The following is a 21,222-nucleotide window of genomic DNA, read 5'->3' as shown; positions in this document are numbered from 1 at the left end:
CTCCACAGCTCAACACGATACAAATATCACATCAAATGAATGTAAATACGTGTTTCATCTTCATTACAGGTTTTAATGGAATATGCAACAAACAGAATTAGGGCTGTGACATATCATATGATCTGCAATAATACTGGTATAAATGTTTACAAAAAAGTGTGTTTAGAGGAACATCATGTGTTTGTGTAACACACCCCAAGCAAGAGGGCGGCTGACAGATTATGTCTGGTTCTGAAAAAAACAGATAAATTATGAGATGGACGACAGGTAGTGTGTTTCCTCTCTCGCTTCTGCCAGATCTTTATTTAAACACATTCATGTGTTCACAACAGGTTGCAAAAACTTCTTAACATCTCTGTCTCACATTCCCAAAGCCCAAAATCAGAATAAACTAAAATAGTATAATAATAGTATAAACAAAAATCTAAACAGTCATCTCTGTTGTTTGTTACTAAGAGCTATAAATCACACTTTTTTTCACACATCGTTTGATAAAGCAAACATTCCAGTATTGTACCATATACTAATGGCGTATCTGTGTAGTGGAAATCTCCACATCAACATTGCAGAGCGATCAGAATTATTATAGGTTATTACACTAACTTTAGACAATAACAGTGACAACATATCAAACTGTCTCTGCGAACACATTAACTCAAATATACAGGAGCCGTGGTGTACTTTTGTTACAAGAGGGTGCCTTAAGTTTAGAAAACAACAAAGCTAACAGCTACTCTAGGATGTGGCGAGCTAAGCTAGCTCCTACTCTCGATCGTAACACATTTCAATGAGCAAAACAGACGAATACAGATCCCAGCAAAACAAACTGCTGGTCAGGTTTTACCCTTATTTGGCATGTAAATTATGTGGACCACATGTGTGGCCTTATTACTTACTAACCTGAAAAAAACAGATAAATTATGAGATGGACGACAGGTAGTGTGTTTCCTCTCTCGCTTCTGCCAGATCTGAAGACGAGCAGTAGCGTCACACTAAACCATCTCACTGGGGCGGAAGTGCCCCCTTGTGGCGTAACTAGGGATCACACCACATGTTGGATCTCCAACAAAAATCACAAGATTAAGGCCCTTCCTTAACAAAACTACACCTAAAAGCTTAAATCACATAATGTGACCACACATTACAGTGTGTCACATTTGCATTCACCCCAATGAGTCAACCCCAGTCATGTCTCACAGCCAGAGCCATATGTCGGGCTCCAGTCACAGTTTGGTAGCTGAATGTTCGCAAAATATGCAAGAAAACTTTTCCCACTGAAAGTGAAAAAAGCAAACCTGTTACAACACTTTAAGCAAAAACACACTTGAGTACAACCGGGCTGTGAAGGCACGTGAGCAGGAGATACTAGCAGCAGTGATGTGCGACCCAAAGGTAAACAAATGATTCAACCATGCATCACTGGAGCACTCGCGAGTTACATTTCATATAACAGCAAGAGCAGTCAGTGGATGGAAATTACTGATGTGCTACACGGTGGAAAAGCAGGAGGTTAAAAAGCTCGACCCAAGATGAAACAAACCAGGTAGAATTTCTTTTCCTTATATGCAGAGGTGGAAAGAGTACTAAAATATTTTACTCAAGTAAAAGTACTATTACTTTGCTGAAATTTTACTCAAGTACAAGTAAAATTACCTGTCTAAAAATGTACTCAAGTAAAAGTAAAAAGTAGCTCATTTAAAATGTACTCAGAGTAAAAGTTACATAGTTACTTTTCTGTCAGCAGGAGGACAGCCGCTTCTGAGTAGTGCAAAAAAGGACAGTGGGATATAAATCTCAAAGTAGTTCTTTTTTAGTGAAAAGAAAAACTTTACAAATTAAAGTGCAGTGGCAGTTAAACTGCAAGTCTATACATGAAAATGGATAATGGTCACCAAAGCAATCAACCAAACCAAACCGTCAGGTATCACAGTGTTTTCAATACAAAACCATATCATTCTTTCACATGAGAATGTGTTCTAAACTGTCAAATAAGAGAACAAGTACTGAACTGAACGGCAGCTGCTTTAAAAATGTTTTTGAATTTTTTAAACTTGGCCCTGCCCTACTGTACCTCTAGATTAAAGTTCCTTTGTATCCATCCTAGAGTGTTACTCTCTGAACTTCCTGTTAATTTTGAGGAGCAGTTGATTTTCAGAGTTAGTAGAGTTCATCCTTGCTCACTTTGCAGTGAACAGTAGTCCAGCACAGCTAAAGAGACGCTCGAAGGCAGCTGAGGCAGGCAGGCCAGTGTTAAGTTTGAGAGAAAGTTTTTTGATGTCCCTAATAAGACATCAATGCATTACATAGCTACCGCTGGTAAATTATACCAATATACCTCGTGGGTTTTTTTTATTGGACAGTAACAGGCTAGTTAACGGGAGGTTGCAAGTGCTAATTAACAAGTAACAGAAGTCAGCTGTCTTTGACTAATCTAAGGTAAGTGAGCGCTCTGTTATTCTTTTGCCTGCAGTGTGAACATATGTGGGTTAAGTAAGAAAGTAGCCGCTTCTGTCTTTAATTTAACTCTTTTTTTAAATAAATTCTTATTATTAACAAACAGGAAAAACGTAGGTAAACACATTTTCTTTTGGCAATTTACCAACCCAGTAAAAAAAATGTAAGTTGCGTGGACAACAACGTGCCCGATTACAGCAAGTTGCTAGTACCAACCAACGTTATCTGTGTTCTTCACAGATGTCTTAACTTAATGTGATTAATTTGAACACAGCCTTTTTGCTACCATAACGGTACGAGTTGTATTTAACTTACCTCCACATGCTTGCGCAGGTTTGATGTGGAATTTTTAAAAGCTGCTAACTCGGTCTCTCTGGGCAAACACAGCTTACACTGCATAATAAAGCTGTTGCCTTTCTTGCACTTGAAGCCGAAATGGTCCCTTAAATACGGCCAGGGGTTCACATCCGTTTCTTCGAGTTCAGGGTCAGCAGAATTCGACGGGGCTTCTTTTTTCACTGGATCCATAACACCGATGTCAGACTCCATCTTTAACGTGACCTTAGCGCCAATTTGTTCTACTACCCATCATTCCCTGCAGTATTTCCGAAGTGCAATGGTTTTTTTAATTTACTCAGTAACGGGTGTGATTGAAAACGTAGCGAACTACAATACTTTTTAAAAAATATACTTAAGTAAAAGTAAAATTACAGACTTGAAAAATGACTTTAAAAAGTACAAATACACAAAAAAACTACTCAATTACAGTAACGCAAGTAAATGTAATTCGTTACTTTCCACCTCTGCTTATATGACAGAATTGTGCAGGCTCCGCATTACAAGGTTATTTTGGATATTAAGCTAGAGTGTAAGCACTTGTAATACACTTTTCTTAAAACTTCCAGGAAAAACACCCCTGAGGATACTTATGTGCTCATATTTCATGTATGCCGTGTCACTAACATTGCACTATAATGTTGTTCATAGAGTATTTAAAGGTAGAATGGGAGGCAGAGCCTTCAGCTTTTAAGATTAGACTTAAAACTTTCCTTGTTGCAGATGGGGGTCCCTCCCTGAGCCTGGTTCTGCTGGAGGTTTCTTCCTGTTAAAAAGGAGTTTTTCCTTCCCACTGTCGCCAAAACGCTTGCTAATAGGGGGTCATATGACTGTTTGGGTTTTCTCTGTTTTCATTGTATTATTGTTGGGTCTTTACCTTACAATATCAAGCACCTTGAGGTGGCCACATTTTCACACTTTGAATTAGCTAAGCTGTCATCAGTGACAGCAGCTCACTGGAAGAGAAAGATGGAAAATCCATCATTTACTTACACATATAAATGCTGCTGCCTGCCGAGCTGATAAAATGTACATTATTTTTTTTAAATGTAAGTTTCTTGAAATATTATTTTGAGGCTATATCTCCCACCCCTACATACAATAAACAATACAGAGTTTTTTAAGGAAGGAGGTCATCTGATCTGCTCTGATCTGGCTTCTCAGTGGACTGCTTCATCTGACAGTTCTCCCACTTTTAACTAGTGTGAATCCTCATGTGTCTTTGTAACTGTATCCTCTGAATGAAGCTTCTCACCTGTGTGGATTCTCATGTGAGTTTTCAAGTTTATCATCAGGCTGAATCTTTTTCCGCAGGTGCTGCAAGAATGTGGCTTCTCACCTGTGTGAACCCTCATATGTCTCGTTAGTTTGGATCTGTACTCAAAGGTTTTTCCACAAATCTCACATTTCACAAACTTTTTACTTGTGTCAGTTTTACGCTGACTCTCTGACACAGGAAAGTTGTCTTGCTGATCTCTGCTCTCTGGTTCAGGAGAGCTGGAAGAAAGGAGATGTTCACTGTCCAGCTCTGGCTCACTTTCCTCATAAGTAGGAGCCACCATGAAGATAATAATGCCTTCAGTCTCCTGCTTCACTACAAGCTGATCTACGTCCTGACTGGTGCAAGGTTCCTCCTCTTCCTCTTTTATCTGTGGAAGCTCCGGATCCTCCTGGTCGAGGCTGAAGTTTCTCTCCTGGTCCCCAAAAACCAGTTCCTCCTCACATTCATGCTGTTGTGGGAAAGCTGAGGTGACAAATGGACAAAATTACTTGTCTTAGATAAATATAGAAGTATAACAAGAATGACTACTCGGCAGTGGTGTCTACAGCTGTCCATTTCCAACTCTACAACAGAGTTTAATCAAAATATCATCAGAAATATCATCATATCATTTACCCAGACCTGGAAACTGTTAAAATAAGATTTCATGCACTCACTTCTAACACGTTAGTAAATTTCTATGCACCAATCACAGTTTGTCCACCAATTACTGTTGGAAACATGTTTATGTAAATGATAAGACAAACATCAGACAGAAGGGGAAATTTAAAAGTAGGATTAAAATATGGGGATAAAAAGCAGCGAAGCTCTCAGAAAACCTCGACTAACAATCAGCTGAGTTTATTTAAACACTGGCCTTGAAGAACTCTGATGTGTTTCCAAAATATCTTTATTGAATGAATTAAAGTCATATTAATTTTTAGGTAAGACCATTACGGTTTTACATACCCCTGCTGTGTAAGTTCATTTCAGGTTTCCAGATGTTATCCAGCTGTCTGAGCTGCTCTTCTTCAGTCCAGATGAGGCCTTCATCCTCCTGTTTGAGTACAATCTTTTCTACGTCATCGCTGATGCAGAGTTCCTCCTCTTCCTCTTTGATCTGTGGAGGATCTGGGCCCTCCTGGTCCAGACTGGAGTTCCTCTCCTGGTTGGAGACCTGCTGGTCATACAGGCCCTCCTCTTCCTCACACTTCATGTTAGGGGGAGATCTTGAGGAACAAAGGGTCACTGAGGAAAAAGGTTAATAATGTGATGACAGGAAAACACATCTGAGCAAATATAGTCCACTCTGAGCATGTCCTCATATGGGAGTGAAATTTACAACTAACTGTACAAATGTGAAAAATGAAAGTGTAAGTTACTCTCGAGCTCTGATACTCTTATTAGGAAAGTTCAGAGTACAAATCATTCAGGTAGCTGCTGCCAGCTTCACGCTGCAAGTAAATGTTTGTCATTGTTGTAGATTAAACTGAAAATCTCACAGTGCCATAGCAGATAAGTACCAGTCAGGTTTCACAGCCAGTCATTGCACAGAATCAACCCAACTAAAGTCATCAGTGATCTGAAGATTATTAGGGACTCAGAGTTTCAGTCTTAGTTCTATTTGATCTCATTGCTGCCTTTGATACTGTTGATCATGACATTTTAAATCAAAGGTTTCATCATTTAGTTGGTTTAACTGGACAGTTCTCAATTGGCTCTCGACCTTTGACCCAGTTAAACCTCTCAGGTCATCAGGTTCAGATCTGTTAACTGTTCCCAAAATCAGATGTAAGTGTGCTAAGAGTGTGTTCAGTTACTGTGCTCCTGTTCTTTGGAGCATGCAGCCATAGTTTGCCTGCTGTGGCTGCATTCAAAACTAACAACTATGTTTCCATGCTTTGTGAATAACACTGACATCTGTGAGATTTGAGCTGATTTAGTTCGAGTTAAGACTGTTTATTAGAACATTACAAAGTTATTTTAAAAACTTCATCATTTTCTTGAACCCAAATATAATTCAGTTGAAAAATATACATTTTAACATGAGGTGAGGATGGTGGGGGAGGCACGATGGTCTTGTAGGGTTAGACCCTGATTAATATGGCGTTATTTTTGTGCCACTATTCTGAGCGCACGTAAAAAAGGTTTGCAGGTGCAAGTGTTGCATTTTGAGGAGAAATTTATTTTGAGCGAAGAAAAGCTGAATTTGAGTGAACAAAATTCATTGCTGCATGCAAAAAATGTATATCCGTGTTTGCTATTATCCATATACACACGCACAATAGCAGCCCCTCTCGCTCAGTTTTTGTATTTGCGCTCGCAATGTGTCGCTCACGCTCTCAACATTTCTGCCCGTGCACGCTCAACTCTTTCTGTACACCGTTATATTTGTGCCACAAAACCAGCCAATCACAGACTTGGATGCAAAAAAATCTGATTGGCTGTTTTTGTCTCCAATCAGCTCGAAAGGACGAAATGCAATATCCCAGAATCCATTTCGTCCAAAGCTCAAACGAGGCAGTGGCGGAGGAACACAGAGTGGCGGAGTTTGAAATATTACTCTTTCTGGGACACAAAATAAACTTTTAAGATATTTTCATGTTAGAATGTAGCTGTGTGAACTTCAAATATCTGCTCGATTTATCAAGACATCACATATTTGCATAAGTGCTCCAACGTTTTCGGAGATGCCTGTTACCCACCAGCTGACCGGGTGGGAACTCTGGTTAAACATATTATATAAGGCTGAACTGACAAAAAAATCACCGACTACACCACCAGGTATTATTGGAAAAACCATAAAGCCTTTGAACGAAAACAAACGCTGTTGTGACAGTGATGTACACTGTTTTGTTGGTATATATGTATGATTTGTATCACCTTCATGTTTCCAGCTTTACAGCTGTGGCTCCAGCAAACATCAGCTGATACTAGAAATTAATTTTAAATAAATTCTAACAACAGCTGATCAATTTTGAACTTGCTGCTGTTGTTGTTTAGCGCAACATCCGCTGGTTTCCTGTTTCTGGCGCAAAGTGGGAGATAAACAAACAAGAGAGACGATCAGCTGATCATTGATCAGTTTCATGATTGAAGTAGCAACAGGAGAGGGAGGGAGAATGAGGAGAGAAGAGGCAGCTAAGACACAGAATAACTCCAGCTTTGTGTCTTTTTTATTCTCGCTGAAGTCTTTTCCCCTCAATACGGATGTATTGTAATTGGTCCAGCCCAGAGTTGATTATTACCAGTTGGCTAATCCACCACCTTTCATTGTTTATACCATTACAAAAACAAACAAACTAACATAAAAATGAAAAATCACCATTGGCCCACCGGGCAAATGCCGGGTAAATGCCCAATGGCCAGTCCAGGTATTCGGTCAGCTGGTGGGTAACAGGCATCTCCAAAAACGTTAGAGCACTTATGCAAATATGTGATGTCTTGATAAATCGAGCAGATATTAGAAGTTTACACAGCACCATTCTCGCATGAAAATATCTTAAAAGTTTATTTTGTGACCCACAAAGAGTAATATTTCAAACTCCGCCACTCTGTGTTCCTCCGCCACTGCCTCGTTTGAGTTTTGGACGAAATGGATTCTGGGATATTGCATTTCGTCCTTTCGAGCTGGTTGGAGACGAAAACAGCCAATCAGATTTTTTTTGCATCCAAGTCTGTGATTGGCTGGTTTTGTGGCACAAATATAACGGTGTACAGAACGAGTTGAGCGCGCACGGGCTGAAATGTTGAGAGCGCGAGCGACACATTGCGAGCGAGCGCAAGTGCAAAAACTGAGCGAGAGGGGCTGCTATTGTGCGTGTGTATATGGATAATAGCAAACACGGATATACATTTTTTGCATGCAGCAATGAATTTTGTTCACTCAAATTCAGCTTTTCTTCGCTCAAAATAAATTTCTCCTCAAAATGCAACACTTGCACCTGCAAATTTTTTTTACGTGCGCTCAGAATAGTGGCACAAAAATAACGCCATAGATTAAGGGGTATTTTTGAAAGTAAAGCCCATCTCTCAAAGTCCCTGCCGGCCTGCCTCCACCTCGGGAAGCCTGTGGGTGCAGACGGAGGTGAGGAGCACCACAGGCGGCAGAGGACTGTCTGTAGCCCCGGAGTGAGGGTCAGAGAGCCGAAGCAGACAGCGAACTGTGGCACAGTGCAGAAAACAGAAGCTTTCCCTCCCTGCCTCTTTTATCTTAATCTTCTAAATAAATCTTCTATAAAGGCACTTTCTCTCGGTCTCAAGGTTTGTTTAATGCTAAAAGTTCACCGTAAAAAAGAGACGCACTTGTGTGATTAGCCGCTCCCTGATTTCAGTATGTTAGCCTACAAGCTGAGCTCTGATCAGGTCCTACATGAGTTGTATTCTTGTGTTAGTCCACTGAGACCATCGCAGTTTTACCTGTTATGCGTAACTTTATCTCGGGTTTCCGGCTGATATCCAGCAGTCTCTGCTGAAGGTTGATCTCATACTGGACGATCAGACGTTCTGTTAACCTCAGAGCAGATTTCTTCTGCAGCAGTCAGCCGGTCTCTCCACTATTGCTTCTAAACGAACAATAAAAAAAATGTAATTATAGAAAAACACTTCTGAGAAGATAAAGTTTTAGTTAAAGTCTGTAATGAGGGCATGTTGCTCACATTTGCAGGTGAAATTAAAAGTGTGTAAAAATGAAGTTATTTGTGCACTCTGATGCAAATGAGAACTTGAGTTCTGACATTTTTCAGCAACATTAAGAGTAAAAAAAACCTTTCAAACAAAAAAGAACTCACTTATTACTGACTGACTGATGATCTATTTTGGAGTTGATCTCGAAACTGATCTACATCTTGATATTTTTCAAAATAATCTTCACTATTGGGGGTGGCTGTAGCTCAGGCGGTAGAGCAGATCATCTACTGATCGGTTCGATTCCCGGCTTCACCTAGTCTGCATTTCAAATATCCTTGGGCAAGATACTAACTCCAAGTTGCCTCAAGTTGCTCTTTGATCTGTGGAATGTGTGTCTGAATGTTGGTAGAAAGCACTAAGAAAAATGTGCTTGTGCGAATGGGAGTGAGTGGGTGAATGCACAAGTTTTGTAAAGCGCTTTGAGTGCTCAAGATTGAGTAGAAAAGCGCTATATAAGAACCAGTCCATTTAAAACTCCCTGTCATGTTTTCACGAATACACATTAAATAGATCTGACTGATACAAACTGTAGGTTTAATATTAATGTTAACACTTCAGAAAAGCGATTACAGTTTTACCGCTGGTCTGTAAATCTTTCTCAGGTTTCCAGATGTTATGCAGCTGTCTGAGCCGCTCTTCCCCGCTCCAGACGACGATGCCTTCATCCTCGTGTTTCACTACAAGCTGTTCTCCCTCTTGACTGATGCAGAGTTCCTCCTGTTCCTCTTTGATCTGTGGGGGATCTGTGTCCTCCTGGTCCAGATTGAAGTTCCTCTCCTGCTTCCAGACCTGCTGGCCAGCCAGATCTTCCTCCTCCTTACACTTCATGTTGATGTGGGACTTGAGGAACAAAGTAAAAAGAAAAAGATTAGACAGGTAAAGGTGCAGCCTCAGTCAGCAGGGCTGTACACTGTGAGCATGTTGCTCACATATGTGAGAGAGGTTTGTACAAATGTTTCAGAAGCACCATGTGACTCCCTCTCTTTGTTGGAAAGTCTTATTAATTCACTTTATAACTATTACTTTGAAGATAAATTTCTACCATCACAAAAATATTATGACCTCTTTAAAAACAAACAACGGCAACTACATGACTTAAATTCCATGTTTAGATGAAGGTAATGGTCAATGCCTTTTGACAGGGGAAAAACCTCCACACAGAAGAATCTTACTTGGCTGAATCATAAATTATTCACCATGATTAAAACTGCAGATGAGCAATAATCTGCATTTTATTTTAGCCAAAGAGGAATGTTTCTGTTTGTCTGTGATCTGACTTTTTCTGCTGGGTCCAAATTTCATTTTATCCTGTGTAAGTTTGTTTCTCTTCCTGTTAACTAGCAAAGTCAAAATCACCTTGATTCATTTAACTTTAATTCAATTATAAATGTAATCATTTTATTGAACAATTAATTTCATTTCAATGAAAAACAATTACTTAAAAGAAAGAGATTAAGTTGGAGAGAGACATGTGGCCATCTTTTAGTGAGTTAGACCCTGATTAAGGGCTATTTTTAAAAGTAAAGCCCATCTCTCAAAGTCCCTGCCGGCCTGCCTCCACCTCGGGAAGTCTGTGGGTGCAGACGGAGGTGAGGAGCACCACAGGCGGCAGAGAACTGTCTGTAGCCCCGGAGTGAGGCGTCGTGAACCGAAGCAGACAGCGAACTGTGGCACAGTGCAGAAAACCGAAGCTTTCCCTCCCTGTTTGGTTTTGATGTGTCTCATGAAAGTCTATTGTTAAAAGTTGACCTTTAAAAAAAACGGACGCACTTGTTTGATTAGCTGCTCTCTGATTTTAGCCTGTTAGCTTACAGACTGAGCTCAGATCGTTCCTGTGTTAGTTCATTGAGAACATCACAGTTTTACATACCTGCTACGCAGGGACGTGCAGAGAGGTTTAAATGGGCGGGTGCTCAAAGTTAAAAAAGGGGCAGATAGAACAGGCTGAATAACGACAACTCACATTCATGATGAATCTAATATGGAATTGCATCGTTCTATATGACTGTCATCAGGTGTGGACAATGCAAAGCAAATGTGGCCTTTGTTTTACCTGATGGCGTACAATGTTGCTGTTGAGGGATTACTGCTGTTCCTGCTGCTGATAGTGCTGGAGGGCAGGGCTGTGTTGTTTTGAGACTGTACATATTAAAAAAGCCATAGGTAGCTGATTAAACAAGTGCTTTGAGATAAAAAATAAAATGTAAAAAGATTGGTGACAGCGCTTGGAACCATAAGGCAACAGATTTAAAAAACTGGGAAATAAACTGAAACCAGGATATTAGTAGTACAAAAGACAGGGGTCATGGTAGTGTGAGAATGTATTAAAAAAATCTATACATACAGTGTTGGTGTCCTGTTAGCACCTTTTAAACATCACAGCATCAACTTTACATGGGAGGGATTAGATTGTAGAACTGTAAAATCTTCTTTCTTTCTTTCTTTCAAATATTAAAATACAACAGTAAAAAATAAACCAATAGGAGGATGAATCAAACATTGTGTTAATCAGAAAACAAAAACAACACAGGGTATGTTTTGGAAAGAGCAGGAAGGAATAAGATGCTCTTCATGTCCTGTCCCAAATTATAACAATAACTTTCTGTTTGCCATGTCCCGAAAAATGTCAATGACCTCACTGTGGCTGACTGGAACATCCTTTTCAACTGCCAATAAAAGAAGGTCTGACAACCTCTCCTCTGAGCAAAGGTTACGAAGTTTGTTTTTAACTAGTTTTAGTTTTGAGAAAGAACGCTCAACAGTTGCTGTGGACACTGGGAGTGTTCCATATGTCTTCAGCAGCTCAGTCATGTTGGGGAAGATCAGGTGTGCATTGTTTTCTTTGACCACTGAAAGAATGGATGCCACACTGACTGGTGGGGGGCACGAGTATGAAGCATGAAAGACCTTAAGTTCTGTCTGTAATTTGTCTTCCTCCTCAATGTCATAGAACTGGCAGAGTTTCTTCACAGCTTGGTGTGCCTCTGTTGAGATTATTTTCCAGTTCTCTGGGACTGTCAGGGTATGTAAGGCATTCAAGATTTCCCATGTGGAATTATCTCCTCCTTTAAAGCGTCTCAGAAGCTCCTGTGTCATTGTGTCAACAAAAACATAGAACACTTTAACACGGTAGTATTCTTGGGGAGTTGTGAAAGCATGGTCATCAGCAGTAGCTGTTGTGGCAGCAAACTTAAACTTTGCTGGCAATTTCCTCCTCCGAGCTTGTCCAGGGACCTCAGATGGGGGGTCCAGGCCCACTGATGCAGCCTTCTCTCTAGCCTGTTCATAAATTTTCTCAAACTCTTCCTCTGTTCTGATGTGGTCCAGGCTCTGCAAAACACCATCAACAATCTTGTATGCTGCAGCCAGGTCAATATCTGTCTTCTGCAATGCATCAGATGCAGTAGCAGTCACTTGGAAGATGGGACAGGTGATCTCCAGACACAGGATGAATTCAAAATTGATGCTTTTGAGAAGGATCTTTGCATCACCTGCTGAAGAGTCTGGAGGATCTTGCTGTAGTATTTCCTCCAGAAACTGCATGACAGCTGGGAGGATCTTCCTCATTGTCTTGAGGGCAGCTTCTCTGCAGGCCCACCTAGTGTCTGACAGCTTCTGCAGCTCCAGTGGGCACTGCTCGGGGTACAACTTCTCCTGCATTTTAATAAATGCAGAGTGTCGTTTAGATGAATTTGCCACAAAAGTGTAAAGCTTTTCGATTAGGTTGAAAAAGCTGACAAAACACATGTTTGACTTTGCGCTCTCTACTAAAACCAGATTAAGGCAGTGTGCCTGACAGTGGACATATAAGGCCTTTGGATTTTTTTTTGTATTCTTGACTGAAGTCCTTTAAAGCGCCCGCTCATGTTTGCAGCCCCATCATAACCTTGAACCCGGATGTTGTCAATCTTCAGATTATTTTCTTTCAGTAGAGCGATTAGTAGCTTTTCAAGAGCATCTCCAGTTGTTGACTCCACATTACACACCTGAAGGAAGCGCTCCTTGATTTCCATGTTGTGCACATATCTGACAACAAAGGAAACCTGCTCTGTGTGCGACACATCTGTGGTTTCATCCATCATGACACAAAAGGTTTCACATTCTTGAATTTCTGCTTGGATGACACGTCTTACTGATGTGGCCAAAGCTTTAATTATGTCGTTCTGACTTCTGTTTGAGAGGAGCGAGACGAGAGGTCTTTTTCCAGGTCCCTGTCGCTCTTTTATGGCATCAATGTGTAATTTAATTACACTGTCATACTTGCTGAACAACTCAACTAACTCCAAGAAATTTCCTCGATTTTGGCTTGACAAGGTCTCATCATCTCCCCTGAAAGGCATACCCTGTCTTGCCAAGTAAAGAGTGATGTCTATGAAACGAGACAAAATTTCTCTGTTTCTCTCTCTTTCTTTATCTTTTGCAGCTTGTGACACTTGGTCAGCTACTTCAAAAGCTGCCTCCAAGGTTTTTTTTTAAATGAGTTCCACCTCACCATACCACACATGTGAGACTCTGATGCACTGTGCTCTTTAATCCTTTCTAAAGCCCTTCTCCACCGACTGAACCCTTCCGTTTTCCAGATTTTGCGACTTGTGTACTTTTCATCATTTAAGAAAAGACGGCAGCTGAAACAAAACATGGCATCAGCACTTGGAGAATACTCTAGCCATGGATTTTTCTCATACCACTTCTTTTGAAATGATCGTCCCTCTTCATTCTTTGGATATGATGACAGTACTGGTTGGCAGGGTCCAATATTATCACACATTTGAATAAAGGCCTCATCATACTGTATGTGGAATTGTAGGACATGGGCAGGATCAGTTGGGTGTGCAAGTCCAAGTAGGTTTGAGAATGTCCTCTCTATGGCTTCACTAGCTTCACTCTCCTCCTCTCTGGCCTCTGACTCACTCTCTGACTTTCTCACTCCAGGCTCTTTCTCCTGGCTTGTCCTTTCCTCTACATTATCTCTAGGCTCTGCCTGTGACTCAGTCTTTGCCTCACTTCCTCCTTCCATCTCCTCATCTGAACTATCACCCTCCACTTGCTGTTTATCTGAGAACAACAATCTATTATTTAATTATCTACACTTAACAACTTTTGCACGTAGTCCATGATAAAGTAATGATAGAAAATGTTATAGAACCAAAACATTGCAACTGCTTTAATTACTGTTTTTATCCTTGAATACCTCTACAATGCAACAACTGGTACATGTGTTATTGTTACCTGTGCTCTTTTTAATCCAGCTGGTGAGGGATCCACTGCCTTTAGCAGCCTCACACAGCTCTTTTTGTAGCTGTTTCTTCCTCCTCTCCTTACGAGGCATTTCTGGAATATTTGTTATATTATTAGTAATAATTTTTAAAAATCTATACACATAAAACACACACATGCTGTGCTTATTAAATGTTCAAACTGTAGAGATACAATAATTTTACTACTCTAAAATCAGCATTTTATCTCATTTGAAATATAAACCTAATATCATCTGTTACTTAATATATTTTCTTCAAAAACAAGTGTGTGTGTGTGTGTGTGTGTGGGGGGGGGGGGGGTGAATATCATAAATATAATAATCCATAATTATGTGGATATCCATATTACATCGTTTTTAGTGAAATAAAAACCCTCCAGAAAAGTCCTGTAACTTACTTTAAAACAAAACATGTTCCCTAAGACTGTGGACAGAGCTACAGACCCCCTTGTAACACCCTTACCCAGTTAGCTAGCAGTTAATGACCACCACTACTTATGCAGTTAATAAAAGGACATGTAATGTTTGTCGCGCTGTTGCACAAACAGCACGCTCATTTATTTCAATTTATTTGTTGCTATAGACTATAATGTGAGCTGTACACCCTACTTACTGTTTTGTTGCAGTCAGCACCTTCCAATTAATTTGCCTCCTCCAGCTCCGCACCACCTAGCTTGCAGAAAATGCGCGTGCACTTTGCGAGCTCGTACCTGGCTCTTAACGAGCGCGCTCTGTTCTCAAGGGCAACCATTGGTTAATGGTAGTCATGTGACTGATGCAAGCCAGATCCTTTTATTTAGCAAAATTGAGATTAATAGTTACATTTTATTGTTGAGGGGCAAAGGCAGGACTCCATACGCAGATACACATTTAACAAAAAAAAAAAAAAAAAAACACAAGAAAGGGGCACTTGAGGCATCCTGGAGGAAAGGGGCGGGTGCTCAAGCACCCTCCGCCCCCTCCCCCCTCTGCACGTCCCTGCTGCTGCGTGACTTCATCTCGGGTCTCCGGCTGATATACAGCAGTCTGAGCCAGTGGCTCAGACTATTACTTTGAAGATAAATTTCTACGATCACAAAAATATTATGACCTCTTTAAAAACAAACAACGGCAACTACATGACTTAAATTCCATGTTTAGATGAAGGTAATGGTCAATGCCTTTTGACAGGGGAAAAACCTCCACACAGAAGAATCTTACTTGGCTGAATCATAAATTATTCACCATGATTAAAACTGCAGATGAGCAATAATCTGCATTTTATTTTAGCCAAAGAGGAATGTTTCTGTTTGTCTGTGATCTGACTTTTTCTGCTGGCTCCAAATTTCATTTTATCCTGTGTAAGTTTGTTTCTCTTCCTGTTAACTAGCAAAGTCAAAATCACCTTGATTCATTTAACTTTAATTCAATTATAAATGTAATCATTTTATTGAACAATTAATTTCATTTCAATGAAAAACAATTACTTAAAAGAAAGAGATTAAGTTGGAGAGAGACATGTGGCCATCTTTTAGTGAGTTAGACCCTGATTAAGGGCTATTTTTAAAAGTAAAGCCCATCTCTCAAAGTCCCTGCCGGCCTGCCTCCACCTCGGGAAGTCTGTGGGTGCAGACGGAGGTGAGGAGCACCACAGGCGGCAGAGAACTGTCTGTAGCCCCGGAGTGAGGCGTCGTGAACCGAAGCAGACAGCGAACTGTGGCACAGTGCAGAAAACCGAAGCTTTCCCTCCCTGTTTGGTTTTGATGTGTCTCATGAAAGTCTATTGTTAAAAGTTGACCTTTAAAAAAAACGGACGCACTTGTTTGATTAGCTGCTCTCTGATTTTAGCCTGTTAGCTTACAGACTGAGCTCAGATCGTTCCTGTGTTAGTTCATTGAGAACATCACAGTTTTACATACCTGCTGCGTGACTTCATCTCGGGTCTCCGGCTGATATACAGCAGTCTGAGCCAGTGGCGGATCTCATCATCCTGGACGACTGTTTTTAATGTTTTTAACCACGGAGATTTCTTCTGCATCATCAGTCTCTCATTGTTAAACTCTCCCAGAAACTGAAGACAGTTGTGCCATTTCCGCGCTTCTTCTTCTTCTATTGAGTAGACGGCAGACTACACATGTCCAAGGGTAATACTGTCCTCCTCAGGCCATTGGCATCAAGTCAAAGCCTTAAAGTCTGGTACTTTGCGCATGGTCATTTTTTACGAACAGCAGAATCACAAGACAAAGCGTGCCAATGTTTATACTTTTCACTGTGACTGCCAAATAGATGAAAAAGTAGATGTTAAAAAACAACTTATAGTTTTGTCATTGGGCTGGTAGAAAGCTATGAGTTTCTGTCCCTTTGTCTGACCTTAGAGACTTATTTTAAAAGGAAACATTACAATCCTTTAAAGCAAGTATTTTCACCTCTGTTCCCCCCTCTGTACTTAGCTTTTTTGTTGTCATGTCAGTAATTGTCCAGTTGATGGCTCCCTTGGATCACAAGCCTGTCTCATGAGTCCAAGTGAATATATTCTTAATAAACAGCTTTGAAGAATTTGTGACCAACTTTGTTTAATTCGGAACATCATCATCATGAGTCAAACTCACTCTTGGATCTACAAAATATTGAACAAAAACAAACATCACTGAATCATAAGGTATTTGCTCCAACTCTTAGTCCAGAAACACATGAGTGAACTAGATCAGCTGCTCCTCCAGTTCAGCTGTGGATTTATATCATTATTTATATTTGTAAAGTGGATATGCAGTTTTTCAGTACTAATATAAGCATTTTATATCATTGCTTTATTGACAGATGTTTGGTGTTCAAGGTCAGGCATCAGTTTGAAAAAAACAAACAAACACACTGAGTTGAACTTGAACTTCCTACTGACAAAAACTAAAATTGGTGCAAAAATAACCAGAAACATATAAGAAGCATCCTGGAGGTGCTGCAGACAAGATAGGACCAATAACATGTCAACAGGAAATCCTTTTTACTAATTTGTTTATTTCTTTTTAGATTTTTACTCTCCATTTTAAGCCATGATGTTTGCTGATACTGTGTTCCTACTGTTTGTTCTCATTAATAGTTCTGTTTTTAACATTCTGTGCTGAAGCTGGAGGAAATGTTTCTACAGTGTCAGATGATACAGCTCCAAACTAAATAAGTGACTAACTAACGATGCTTTAATACACTTTACTATAAATTATGATATAGTGCACTTTCTTAAAATTTCTTATTGCTCTGTAATGAATTGTTTTCTTTATAAATGTACAAATGAGAATAAAATCTGTGTGATAAAGGAAGGTCTGTAGACTTCTCTGTTAAGATCAGTGAAGAGAAACAACAACATACAAATACCTAAGAAAAATATTCAGTAAACATTTAGAAGATAGAGAAGTTTATGTTGTCATGTGGAGAAATTTTTCAAATAAAAATATCCATAAGCATTGATAGTCTCCATGGCTGAACAGACACAGGAAAGAGCTCCACCTATAAAACGTAAAAACATCAAGACAACATGTTGAAGATGTCGAGGTACTGCCCATAATGTTTGACTGACATCTGATTTATGTGCAGCACATAAATACCACAATAATGATGGAGAGAAACTAAAAGGGAACTAAAATACAGATTTAAACTTACAACAATATGAAAGACTTCAGTCTATTTCACTTTAATCAACTCAGCAGTGGCTCCAACCCAAAGTCCAGCATAGAGCGGCTGAGTGAATGTGGTCTGGACTCTGTGGAGGAGAGTCATGGTTTCAGAGACGCTGTAGAAGGACAAAATACCTGCTCTGTGATCCAGGTACACTCCTACTCTGGAGGAACGAGGACCTGAGACAGGAGTTTCAATGTTGTTGTACCGAAATGTAAAACTGTTGTTGTAACAATTTAATGCCCAAGATTTGTCATTACATCCAAAAACACATTCATATCCTTTTCTGCTGATATTCTTGTATGCGACTGCTACATCAACTCCTCCCCCTCTCCACTCCACCTCCCAGTAACAACGTCCAGTCAGACTCTCTCTACTCAGGACCTGAGACCATCTAGTGAATCTGTCTGGATAATCAGAATAAGACTGTTGTTGATTCATAAATGTTGCTTTTCTGTTCCCCTCTGATAATAACAGCTGTTTGTGTGCTGTGTTTGGATCCAGTGTGATTTCACATGAATATTTTAAGAATCCAGCTCTGGTCTTTGGCTCTGGTGGATCTGACAGTGAAACATCCACTTCAGTGACTGTCAGTGAGATGTTTGTCCATTGCTCTCTCAGAATGTCCTGTAGTTTATCTCTGACCTCTGACACAGCTGCTGTCACATCCTCAAAGTAGCTCAGAGGACGGATATTGATGCTGGATGAGTCTGTAGACTCACTGAGTGCTGACAGTGAGGGGTAGTTGTGTAGAAACTGGATGTGATCCTCTGTGTGTGAGAGCTGCTTCAGCTCAGCATCTTTCCTCTTCAGCTCAGTGATCTCCTGCTCCAGCTTCTCCTGAAGCTCTTTGACTCGACTCACTTCAGTTTCCTGCTGGGATCTGATCTGCTGCTTCACATCAGAGCTTCTTTTCTGGATGAGATGGATCAGCTCAGTGAAGATCTTCTCACTGTGCTCCACTGTTTGATCAGCAGACTGATTGATGGCCTCCACCTCCTGTTGAAGCAGCTTCACATCTTTCTCTCTGTCCTGGATTCTCTGCTGGATGTTTTGTCGACTCACCTCCAGCTCTCTCTGCCTCTCAGTCCTTTCTGCTGCAGCTGAGACTGTGTCGTGGCCTTTATGTTCATCCACAGAGCAGAGATAACAGATACTCTGCTGATCAGTACGGCAGAACATCTTCATCACCTCATCATGACGAGAGCAGATGTTCTCCTGGAGCTTCTTGGAGGGCTCCACCAGCTTGTGTTTCTTGAATGAAACTGCAACAATATTATGAGTCTGAAGGTGTTTCTCACAGTAAGATGCCAGACAGACTAAACAGGACTTGAAGGCTTTCATTTTTCTTCCAGTGCAGACATCACAGGCCACATCTTCAGGTCCAGCATAGCAGTGATCAGCAGGAGCAGCTTGGAGTCCAGTCTTCTTCAGCTGCTCCACTAAAACTGCTAACATGGTGTTTTTCACCAGGACAGGCCTCGCTGTGAAAGTCTGTCTGCACTGAGGGCAGCTGTAGATTTTCTTCTTTTCCTCTTCATCCCAGAAGCTTTCAATACACTTCATGCAGTAGCTGTGTCCACAGGGAAGAGCCACCGGATCCTTCAGTAGATCCAAACAGATCGAACAAGAGAAGGTTTCTCGGTCTAGCTGAACTCCTTTCTGCGCCATTTCTCCTCTCAGTGTCAGTGACTGTGTAAGTTTCACTTCCTTATTATAGAAACTGGTCTGATCTGAACAACAAGTGTTGCTGCTGTGAATGGGGCCTGCCAGCTCTAACACACGTTGGTTACACCCATCTTCATAATGTAGATCTAAAGGGGAGGGAACACAGAACGATATGGACAGACAGGAGGTGCTGAGCTAGAGAGCAGGAAGAAGAGGAAGGGTTTTCATGCTGCGATTCATTCCAGAAAGCAGGAAGAGGCTCTGTGTTTAATTGTTTTTCTGTTCAAACCTTTAACTAAATAATATAAATGTCAATAACTGGATGCCTCTCTATTCTTTTTGTTAATCTGCTAAATGAATAGTTTGTTTCTTTTAACAATTCAAATAGCAGAAATGAACAGCTGACAGCTTGTCAGACTCAGACTGTAAACCATAGAGACAGTTTATATATACATTTAGTCAGGGCAGTGCAGAGATGTTTAAAGGGGCGGGTGCTCACAGTTAAAAAGGGCACATAGAAGCAGGCTGAAGAACAACAACCCACATTCATCAAGAATCTAATATGGAATCACATCACACTACATCACTGTCATCAGGTGGGCACAATGCAAAGCAAACGTAGCCCATTTTTTACCTGATGGGGTACAATGTTGCTGTTTGGGGGGGTTGCTTCTGCTCTTGCTGCTGATAGTGCTGGAGGGCAGGGCTGTGTTGATCTGAGACTGTAGAGATTAAACAGTCCACAGGAGAGAGGGTAGCTGATTAAACAAGTGTTATGAGATAATAATAAAACGCAAAGATTGGTCACGGCGCTTGGAACCATAAGGCAACAAAACTGGGAAATAAACTAAGCTCTGCCTGTGAATCACTCTTTGCCTCTCTTCTTCCTTCCATCTCCTCATCTCATCTATCACATTCCACTTGCTGTCCATCTGAGAACGAGGCACAGTTTGCTATTGAATTCATCTATTATTTAATTATACATTTTAACAACTCTTGCACCTAATCCCCTTAGGCAGAGCAATGAAATGCACAGCTTTGGAGAACCGATCAATGATGGTCAGAATAACTGTTACCTGAGGATGGTGGGAGACCAGTGATGAAGTCCAGTGCGATATGAGACCAGGGGCATCTAGGAACGGGCAACGGAGGCCAGCAGAAGGTGAAACCTAAACTGGAAAAAACTAACACAACACAGAACTGAAACCTAAAATGGAGATGCAGGGAGACGACACAGAATGATGCAGGAAAAAACACAGATGAACCGGCGAGGAGCACACGAGGACACATAGTATAAATACACACAGGGGGAGACATGGAATGGCAAAGACACAGCTGATCCTAATTGACTACACGAGACAGGGGGAAATGTGAACAGAACACACTAACATAAGACATGGACCTTCACAATAAAACAGGAAATGCACAGAGACACGGTACAGACACTAAATAGAGGGGAACACAGAAACCAAACTCTAAGAACTAACTAAGGCTACATTCACACTGCAGGCGAAAGCGCATTAAATCCGATTTTTTTGACCCTATGCGACCCTATATCCGATCATGCTATGACAGTGTGAACGGCACAAATCCAATATTTTCAAATCTGATCTGGGTCACTTTCACATGTGGTACTGAATACTGAATCTGAATATGCAAATTAGGGGAAATTTACATCAAATTAAATGAGTAATGGCTGATTTGATGACCAAAATCAATGATGGTACTTAGAAACACATGACATTACACATTACATTTTCATGCAGTTAGAAGTTTGAACCTGCAGCTTTATTAAATGAACACCTGGTATCCAACAAGAGTTTAGTTTAAACTTTAGGAACAAAAAAGTAAGAATCAACAGAATTAAACAAAGAACCAACAGCACAGGAAAGTTTAATCTTCATGAAAAACA

At 40.6% G+C, this 21,222-nt stretch overlaps 3 protein-coding genes across 4 annotated transcripts; all 3 read right to left on the bottom strand.

The window, feature by feature from the left end:
* Positions 1 to 3,128: 3,128 nt before the first annotated feature.
* On the bottom strand, positions 3,129 to 6,092 carry LOC147307721 (uncharacterized). Its single transcript, XM_086273178.1, has 2 exons — positions 5,021 to 6,092; positions 3,129 to 4,534 (listed from the first exon to the last, which is right to left on the bottom strand). Exons 1-2 carry the CDS (start codon positions 5,265 to 5,267, stop codon positions 3,990 to 3,992), a joined length of 792 nt encoding a protein of 263 aa, XP_086129304.1. The 5' UTR covers positions 5,268 to 6,092; the 3' UTR covers positions 3,129 to 3,989.
* Positions 6,093 to 10,508: 4,416 nt separating this feature from the next.
* LOC147307720 (zinc finger MYM-type protein 1-like) lies at positions 10,509 to 15,023 on the bottom strand. 2 transcript variants are annotated; one of them, XM_086273129.1, is made up of 3 exons: positions 14,611 to 15,023; positions 13,970 to 14,071; positions 10,509 to 12,394 (listed from the first exon to the last, which is right to left on the bottom strand). In XM_086273129.1, exon 3 carries the CDS (start codon positions 12,305 to 12,307, stop codon positions 11,327 to 11,329), a length of 981 nt encoding a protein of 326 aa, XP_086129255.1. In that variant the 5' UTR covers positions 12,308 to 12,394; positions 13,970 to 14,071; positions 14,611 to 15,023; the 3' UTR covers positions 10,509 to 11,326. The 2 variants fall into 2 exon arrangements, with proteins under 2 accessions (XP_086129255.1, XP_086129253.1); XM_086273127.1 differs by having other exon boundaries at positions 13,970 to 15,023.
* A 2,625-nt stretch (positions 15,024 to 17,648) lies between these two features.
* Positions 17,649 to 19,900, bottom strand: LOC147307719 (tripartite motif-containing protein 16-like). Its single transcript, XM_086273018.1, has one exon. It carries the CDS (start codon positions 19,311 to 19,313, stop codon positions 17,649 to 17,651), a length of 1,665 nt encoding a protein of 554 aa, XP_086129144.1. The 5' UTR covers positions 19,314 to 19,900.
* Positions 19,901 to 21,222: the final 1,322 nt, after the last annotated feature.

Source organism: Aulonocara sp. 'chitande type north' Nkhata Bay, linkage group LG18 (assembly GCF_057382095.1).
Source record: "Aulonocara sp. 'chitande type north' Nkhata Bay isolate Kocher_YH1m ecotype deep benthic linkage group LG18, A_spYH_male_GT1.1, whole genome shotgun sequence".
Lineage (NCBI taxonomy): Eukaryota > Metazoa > Chordata > Actinopteri > Cichliformes > Cichlidae > Aulonocara > Aulonocara sp. 'chitande type north' Nkhata Bay.
This window is presented reverse-complemented; position numbering and strand designations above follow the sequence as displayed.

Excerpts from the sequence above, each read along its gene's own strand:
- LOC147307719 (XM_086273018.1), bottom strand. The coding sequence starts at position 19,313 with ATGGCGCAGAAAGGAGTTCAGCTAGACCGAGAAACCTTCTCTTGTTCG.
- LOC147307720 (XM_086273127.1), bottom strand. The coding sequence starts at position 12,307 with ATGAGGAAGATCCTCCCAGCTGTCATGCAGTTTCTGGAGGAAATACTA.
- LOC147307721 (XM_086273178.1), bottom strand. The coding sequence starts at position 5,267 with ATGAAGTGTGAGGAAGAGGAGGGCCTGTATGACCAGCAGGTCTCCAAC. Across the intron at positions 4,535-5,020 it reads AATGAACTTACACAGCAGGG|CTTTCCCACAACAGCATGAA; the intron begins GTATGTAAAACC and ends TTGTCACCTCAG.